At 37.7% G+C, this 9,495-nt stretch overlaps 1 protein-coding gene across 1 annotated transcript; it reads right to left on the bottom strand.

The window, feature by feature from the left end:
* Positions 1 to 283: 283 nt before the first annotated feature.
* prmt6 (protein arginine methyltransferase 6) lies at positions 284 to 1,892 on the bottom strand. The gene has a single exon (XM_061240137.1). It carries the CDS (start codon positions 1,829 to 1,831, stop codon positions 785 to 787), a length of 1,047 nt encoding a protein of 348 aa, XP_061096121.1. The 5' UTR covers positions 1,832 to 1,892; the 3' UTR covers positions 284 to 784.
* Between the last annotated feature and the right edge of the window lie 7,603 nt (positions 1,893 to 9,495).

The raw sequence follows: 9,495 nt of genomic DNA, 5'->3' as shown, positions 1-9,495 counted from the left end.
TAATAATAATAATAATAAGAAAAAATAATTATTTGTATGTACGAGAAACAACCAGTTTTTAAGTGAAAGCCATCACCAACATTTGTGCTTTTCACAATTTCCTAAAACATTACTTTCAGCCTAACAAGTACCACTTCTTCAGTCTGGAATCTTAAGTCTTATTACTGAAGGATTTGTATCAATCACTCGACAGGTCATCCGGTGTGACCTGTGCATCAAACATGCATAACTTGATGGAACCAACCTAGGTTACACACACCAAAAGCAGGCTTGGAAACATAACTCAGTGGTAAACAAAAGTAATTTAATCTTGCTACTATTAGCGTGTAAAGTGTGACACTGCCACAACTCAAGATGTGCTGATAACAAAGCATTTACAGTGATGGTAGAAAAAAGGCAATTTATTTTAGATAAGGCAAGTTTTGGCTCCTTTTCTGTGAAGAATCTTTCAATGCATCTACTGTACAATATGCAGGATGGAACAGGCATCAACAACTTGTACAGCAAGAGACAAATTTTAAATAATCTCCAATAAGAAATTGCTAGAGCACTACTTAAGAAAACACTCACTAATCCACTTATATGAATAACATGATTACAAATAAACTAACATTTTAATAATCATAATTCAGTGTTCAAATAAACTGCTATAACGCATCACATCATTTCCAGTTAAAATGCTCTTTCAATTAAGTCAGAGCTGCATTTTCAAATGTTTGACAGCACACATTCAGAAACGGTTTACATGGGCACAAAGTAAACACGATTTTAAAAAGCATTTTGTTCATTGAGCATCTGCATAGCCGTCGGGAATGGAAAAAGTCTTGGATTTCTTTTTGAGGTTTCCTATTGTGTAGTCCACGTGGACACATATGTGTCTAGAACTTTCCTCAGAGGGGTACATTGTTATCTCCCCTGTGATCTTCGTGTCCTGGATCACATCAACCGGCTCATGTAGATACAACACCGCCTGCTTCCAGTGAGTTTCCGGGTTGAACGGGGATGTTGACAGGACTAGAGGTTTCTCTTCTCCCGGGAAACTTACGGTAAACCACACGCAGAAGGCATTGACACTGGAGGAACCGAAGCACTCGAACCTAAAGTTACCTTGCAAACGTTTCAGTTGTTCTTCCGTCACCGTATGCAAATCTAACTCGGCAAATTTTGAAGGGTGGGAGAGTACGTCCTCTACGGTCACCAGGTTCACAGTGATATCGTTGTTCATGATGCATTTTCTAGCAAAGTCAGACATACAGGACATGTCTACACCATACTGGTCTTTCACTGTACTCCAAAAATGTAACCGGTCCTCCACCACCAAATCGTTGATTGGTGCAATGTAAAGATCTGCCTTGGATGGTAAAATGAGGCCCCCAGGTTTTAACCATTTATCACGCGCAAAAAGCACAGAGTTCAGCATGGATTCGTGGAGCAAAGCATACCCCATCCATTCACTGACTATCACATCCACAGGCTCCGGTAGATCGATTGTCTCTAACGTACCTTTAATGACATCGATTCTATCCTCCATGTTATTCAGTTTCACGATCGCGGTCGCTTGATCAGCGATTGAACTTGCCTCGACCGCGTATACCTTTTTGGCTCCAGCTTGAACACAAAATATACTGAGAACTCCGGTTCCTGCACCAACATCCAAAACGACTTTGCCCTGGATGGCATTACTGTTTCTCAATATTCCCATTCTGTAAGTATTAGTGCGAACACTGTCTGCAATCATTTCTTCATGGATAGTTACATCCGCATAACTATCGAAATATAAGTTATCCTGAACACTTTTGTCTAACTTCCTTTTCTTTGTAAAGTGAGACATTTTTTGTTTCCACTGAACGCTTTCCTCAGCCCAAGAAAAGTCACGTTGGCTTTCACATTCACCGAACTTCCTCAAGGGAGGCTATCAGTTGCATTATGGTACTTGTAGTTTTAACAGCAGCTTATCTCACGTTGTATCGTGGTTTCACCTATTGAACTAGATCTTTCTTAAAAACTACATGTCCAATAAGTGCGACCCTTATAGGGACCAAGAAGACACAAGGCGCACATAAATATACGTAGGTACACTCTACTTTGATTACGTTAGTGGTTCAGATGTTAAAGCCGCCCAAGGGTGTGTAAAAATAATTTAAAACACTACTGGCAATTTATGAAGTTGTCTCCAGTGCGATTGATATGTTGTCATTAAATCAACTGCGAATAATCCAGTGTTTTGAAATAAACATTTAAATTACTGTTGGATTCCAAGGAAAAAGTACGAGGCAGGAACTGTAAAACTGTAAACAAATCAATACAAAGGGCAGTCGGTTCACAAAGCAAGATGTATGTTTGAAAGTCCCACAGAGGGGCACGTCCAACCTAAGATTAGTAATCACTGGCACTATTTCACAACCGGTAAAACAATGCAATTAGCATTATTACTTAGCTGCTGAACATTCCAGCTAAGATCAGCTAGGATTCTAAAATGGTTTAAGCTGTGCTTAAACCAGTCTGTGCCTGGTTAAAGTTGGTTAAAGCTGGTATAGTAACCTGGTAGACCAGCTGATGATAGGCTGGTCAACCTATAAATAAACTTTACTCTTAACTGGAGTAGGCTGGTTTAAACTTTGTTTATTTTAGATTTCTTCCACTGTGCTTCACAGATGTTTTGGTGAAGGAGATACCTTCACCCCTGCCCTGTGGAGATGTTTGTAATGTCACTGACTGTTTTGGGTTTTTTTCTTCACAGCTTCTGCTGTTGTTTTCCTTGGACGACCTGTTCAATGTCTTTTTCAGGACATTCCAAGTTGTTGTACAAGCTATCCCCTATCAATTTACTAAGCTTCAAAATGGCTTGCTTTTCTCCCAAAGACAGCTCCTGGTCTTCATGTTGGTTAATCGTTTCTAATGCAAATGCAGTCTTCACAGGCAAAAACCTAGACTAAAAAAAGATTAGACATTCAGAACTATTTATTGTTTAACCAATGAATCTAACAGGACACAGTCACATGTCACATGTCCAATACTTTTTGCTCACCCAAAAATGGGGTGTTCTGGTACAAAAGGTGATATCTTCTTAGTTATTCTAGATAAAAAAATACCAGGAAATAAAAGCAAAAATTTGGGACTGTCATCTCATGTACATATATTGACCTCAAAACTCAATTGTCTTCAGTGTATAGCAAAAGCAAAGGAATTGACCTTGCTGTTCCAATGTAGAGAATTCCAGCTCAGTCCCCCCAGCTGTCAGTTTGTGGCCCCTAGGTGGAGAACAAGAAAGATACAGAAATACTTTATACCTGCAGCCATTGCACTACTAAACAAAGCTAGCACAAGAATATGCACTTTGCCCATGCATGGCCTTTGAGGGAGTGGGTGAGTGTGTGTATGTGTGTGTGTGTGTGTGTATGTGTTGATTGTACTCTTCAAGGGTTCTGAATTTCTGTATGTTTACACTAGGACTCGGAACTGTACTGTCCTCCCAGGTCCACTTTTGCACGTGTTCTTGTGTTTGATTTGCACTTTGTTGTACGTCGCTCTGGATAAGAGCGTCTGCTAAATGCCACGTAATGTAATGTAATGTAATGTAATGTAATGTAATGTGTGTAGAAGCACTTTGCCATGACCTTCTCAGGAGTTCTTATATTTCAATGCTATTTTGATACTATATTGATACTTGTATTTGTCAGGACGTCTTATGGATCTGTACCACTGTGACGTCTTGTTTTCAACTCTGGCTTCCCGAATCTCCTGTTTACACAAGAAATTTACCTTTGGGGACTAATAATGAAACCTTGAACCTTGAACCTTGAGTACAAGCCTCTCCTAGCCTAGTATTTATTCTCTAATGCACTGCTTTGAAGAACATTACATTCATCATAGAAGCACTTTTGGATTCAAATACATAGAAAATATGATAAGGTAATACATTACAAAGACAACCATAACAATAAACTAAAAAATAAATGAATCCCTCATAACAACATGGAAGAAAACATTTTTCTTATCATTCCAGACTATTGTTCTCACCGATGATAATGAAGGGCCTATTCAAATATATTTGCAGATTCCCTCAATGGTGGCTCTGGAAAGCTGCAGTTTCCATTCTCGGCTATAATTGAAGCTTTAGGCTTCAGACATTGATGCCCGTCTAAAGTGGTACATGAATCCCTTCCCTTTTCAGATGAACACAAAAGGCACACAGTGCCAGGTCCCTTTTTGGAATTGAAATTCAGTAGAGTTTAATGGTGTGGATATGTTTGAAAATGTGCCTTCTTGTTCAATTCCAAACATGACTGGCAAAAATCTGGCCAACTGCAAGGATCCCCATGATCATGCTGGTTTAAAAAAAGTAATGCTTTTTTTCCCTGCGATTTTCCTCCTTTAGCAATGCATATTTTAAATGGAACATACCTATAAGGGAAATATATTTTTTAGTCTAGACTCTGGAGGAAGAACACTAGCTTATTAAAACTATAAATTATACTGCACATGCAATTAATAGAAATTATGATAAAACAGCATGTGTTTTCTCTGTCTTGGAACCCTCAAGTGGCATATAAAGTTAAAGCACTGATTCTCAGTTCAGCTACACTTCCACTAAACATGAACACATATCCCAGTCATGCCATAGGCAACTGTAAATGGAAGTCCTGCTGGGTCACAAATTAGAAGTTCAAGGAAGGAGGGTCAGCAGGGTGTTTTCCAGTGCTTTGTTCAATAGCAACTCCTCAGTTTGATTGGGTGCCTGCAGCCTGTCTGTATCAACCTGGCAGGATATGTATCCCACTAGTGCAATGGCAGGACATCATCACTGGGAGACAATTCAATGCTTAAAATTAAGCTGGGTTCATGTGTTTCTGAGTGTGGCTACCACTCTGTGCTCTCCTCAGTTGATAGAGGTTATAGCGTACCTTTGCAGCCGAACATTAAAAATTGAGTAAAGGAAAGTTGTGAGTAAGGACCTGGGGCCTCATTTATAAACGTTGCGTAGGCACAAAAGAATGCGTACGCCACTTTCTAAGCAAACTTTGGCATTTATAAAAAACAAACTTGACGGGAAAATGTGCGGTCCTCCACGGAAACTCTGACCCATGCGTACGCACATTAACTGGAGAAATGAGAAACTGTGCCTTTAATGCTCGTGACGTAAGACCAGGAAAACGGGAAGTGAAACAGAATTTAAAAAGGTATAAAGATTTGCCGGGAGTTCTGGCTGGGTATGGCTGCTGTAAGGACGTGCTTCGTCCCTGTTATACTTATTAAAGTGTTGTGTTGTTGAATTTCGCTATACGGGTTCTCTCCCTTCCTAAGTGCAACACAACATTTGGCGACGAGAGAAGTTGAAAATGATACACAAAAGATACCACTGTGTAAAATAAATCGAAATTGATTGTTGTTGATTGTACTCTTAAAGGGTTCTGATTTTCTGCATGTTTACACTAGGACTCAGAACTATACTGTCCTCTCAGGTCCTCTTTGCACTTGTTCTTGTGTTTAATTTGCACTTTGTTGTACGTCGCTCTGGATAAGAGCGTCTGCTAAATGCCATGCAATGTAATGTAATGTAATGTAATGAAATATTACCTCTCACGTATCATATACGAAGAGTTAATTTGCAAAAATGGATAAAAGCCTCTCACAACGAATAAACAAACAGCTGTTTGATTGATGCTCCCTGGAGTGCCCAAAAAATATGATTTAGGATGATAAATATAAACGGAGATGTTGTAAAATAATCCCTCAAATATGTAGACGAATTGTTAAACAATACTTCATGTTATTAAATGTATTCTCATAAATAATATGGTGAACAGTCGGACAAATTGCGCTGCACTGATGCCGTTTACAATGCGTCAGTCGGGCAGATACGAGCATAGTTTCATATATTGTTATCATATTCATATATTATGTTTTTTTTCCAATGGTGCTAGACAAATAACGTGTATTATTATTATTATTATTATTATTATTATTATTATTATTATTATCATCGTCATCATCACATTCGTTGTGCAGAACTGTTCGTCATTTACAATCAATCAGGATAATTCCCACACCTGTAGCTTTTCAGAGGCAATCAAATAGCTGAAATACCTTTTCTTCGTGAAATGCATATTCATTAGGGGTGTTTCACTGTGGGCGGGACATGAAGCTGGCAAAGTTGCGCCACATTTAGAGTTGACTGTGATTTATAAAGGAAAACTGGCGTGGGACGTGCGTATGCGCTGTTTTATAAATCAGAATATTTTTTTGCGTACGCACGTCCTAGGTTTCATGCTTACGCAACCTTTTGACGTGAATCCTAAGCACAGTTTTATAAATGAGGCCCCTGGTGTTAAAATTGTAACTTTGTGTAAAAATGGGCATTTTAACATTAGGCCAATGCTCCTCTGATTGGATTGGAGGGGAATTAGAATTTTTCCCCTCATGTTTTTTTTGTTGATGGAGAATTCATTTATTCTTAATTGCTCATCGATTTCTGTTCCTCTCACTGGCTTAACACCAGCATTGCTTAGTCAAGGCACAATTCCTCTTTTTTGTTTAGACATACAAATAAATTCAGCAAACATCTATCCTGCATTGTTCCTGCTTTAACTGTTTTCCCACATAACCTTCACTAATCAGATTTTATTCCCCTAAAATATAGGTGTATAATTATTTATTAATGTAAGGACAATTTTTTAAGGAAATATTTTCAACATTGAAAATTTTTTTGCTCACAGAGGCTAGTGTAATTGCACATGGACCAGCACAGACCAGAATAAAATATAGTCGTGTGATGTTTTGTAATGTTGTAGTTTGTGGCTTAATTTGCACCATGTGTCTTGCTATAATTGTATAGCTTCTTCTTTTGGTCTCATCCTCTTGGAAAATCATTGACTTGAAGACACTCAAATTAAGGTTTGTTGAACACCAAGGTGTTTTGCATATATTTGAAAATATGACATTTCAAATGGATTGAACTATCTTTTCTTATTTGATATTAATTGGTATAGCTGTTCATTAATTTTATATTTATAGCTTACCTTGACAATATGTGGAATGTAATGAATAGGCAAGCCAAATTCAATAACATGTGCTGTACTTTAATGCAAATGCAAACTCAAATACACTATATTGTGTATTTTGGTGGTGAATCTCTGCTTTTCAAGACCTCTTTCCAAGAAATTTGCATACACTGCAATATTTATTGAGGCACTCTACTGACTTATGAGTGAAGTGCTTTGGAATTATTTATCATTTTTCAGCCACATGCCAAGAAACAGATGAAGGTATACCTGTATATGCACATGCATAAAAATTACAACATTTCCTAAAACAACAAAGTCAATGCAAAATATTCAGTGGTATTTTAGGACTGCTGACCTCTTTTGGTATGTGATAAAATGCAATTCATTGGTTAAAAAGGTAGAACACACAGTATATTCTTTAGAAAGCTCAAGGCATCATAAGACATGGTACTATAACCAAAGTAACATTGCTGTTCCCGTGAGAAAGAGTATTCATGGCCAAGAAAAATTACTACGATATCTGTTTAGGAATAAATAGGGTGTCTGTCCTACTCCCTATACCCAACTATCACTTTAATCTCCTTTTCATTGAAGAAACACTAAACCAAGCTCAGAAGGTTTGTTTGTGGTCTTCCACAGTTTTCATAGCTGCATCAGATATAATCACTTTTTATTTGTTCAAATATTCTCAATTATAAAGCACTGTTGCCGATTTCCCAATTCTCTGTATGTCTTTGTGTGCTATGGCAAAACTAAATCACTAGGCTGAGGTTATGAAGAAAAAGTATAGCATTTACTACTAATTCAAAGTTGCGGGGAAATGTTGGTTGAATACAGGCCTTAGTTTGAATTTATATGTGATCTGACAAAGGATTGCATGTCTATGGTGGGGGTATATAAATTAAATATAATATTATATAACATTGCAATACAATATGACAACGGCACTTACAAAAGAAGGCACAGAAGGCCAAATTATAATTAATAAGTATAAAATTAACCCAACAATCCCACCGGTTGTATTGCAATAAAAAGCAAATACCACTACACAGTTAATATATCACATCACTATTCTTAAAGGAAATCCAAAAATAAAGAAAGATGATAGCCTAAGAGTGACAGGGGAGCCATGGTGCAGTCTGAATAGGTGGGTTTTTGGACTGCCTTGGAAGATGGGAAGGGTCTCACTGCCATAGGAAGCTTATTCCAACAACAAGGGGACAGGAAGGAAAAGTGACTGGAAGGTGCAGCATACAGAAGCAAGGGACTGTATGCCATCTCAAACTTTACCCAAAATATAAGAATATTTGTAAAAAATAATCTTTTTTTTTTGTTGGGAGAAGTGCAGAGACTGAGAAAAAAAACAAAAGAGCGGTCTTTGGAAAATGTGATTCTCAACATAAAAATCAAGCCAAGTTTATCTTAAGTAAACACAGCTGTAGTGGCTTTGACATAAAAGTGGGGGAAAGCACAACATGTCCAAGGTACTCTTTTTGTACAAAAGATAAAAGCCTTTAATAAGCCTGCCTGGAAAAGAATGTTAAGAACAGACTTGACCCACAGTTTGAGGCTCAGCTAGCCTTCAGCAGGATTCAAAATTATTTTGACCAATTCACTGCAGCATAACTTAATGCAAACTTTTGAATATATAGGACTATATTCAAGGGTTTAATATGTTTTTCAGAAGTGATACAGCCAAGTCAGTTGGGGAAAGGGGGGAAGTGGTGGGATGAGGGTTTTATGATAAGGTAGGTGTTCTTCCACTGTCTTGCAATCAGGGCAAAGCAGCTGCTTGAGCTGACTGTTCCCAGCTGTGGATACACTGGCACAGTGCCAGCCCCTATCAGAGCCAAACCACATTTCACAGTATGATGGATGACATGATTTGTCTTTAACCTTAACAAAATGACAATATATTACCAACGTCTGTTGTTCCTCAAGCGTTAAAAGCTGTCTCTGACAAGAGGTAATTCTTTGTGAATCTGTGTTCTGTTGTTTTCATTTTTCCAGCCATAATGATAAATGTTGATATATTGGGTATCTCAGTGGCTTTATTTTGTGGATCATTTGAGGTGTGTTTTGTTCAGTTATGGTATTTTATGACCATTCTTTTTCTTTACTGCATTCAGAGAAATGTGGACCTTTTATTTTGAAATATGTGTTTAACAAAATAAATGAGGAAGTGTTGAACCCCTCTTTAGCATTTTGAAAAGGACATTACTCATTCAATGGCAGACCATTATAATGCCAAAAAGAGATTGTCGTGAACGCAACTGTTATGAATAAAAGAAAGGTAGAGTGCGAGACAGTGCAGACATTGTAATGGAGAGAATTAAATGAATGTCACCAAAGTAAATAATAAATGAAAGTGCAGAAGCATTGTATGAGTGGGAAGTTAATATTAAGCGGACAACATATTGCTGTTTGTTTAAATCTTCAGAACCACATGTGTGGTGCTTGTATTGAAAAGTGAGAGATATCTAAATATTTA

The sequence above is a fragment of the Conger conger genome, chromosome 4, assembly GCF_963514075.1.
Source record: "Conger conger chromosome 4, fConCon1.1, whole genome shotgun sequence".
Classification (NCBI taxonomy): Eukaryota; Metazoa; Chordata; class Actinopteri; order Anguilliformes; family Congridae; genus Conger; species Conger conger.
The sequence above is the reverse complement of the archived record's forward strand: the minus strand, read 5'-3'. Positions and strand labels throughout refer to the sequence as shown.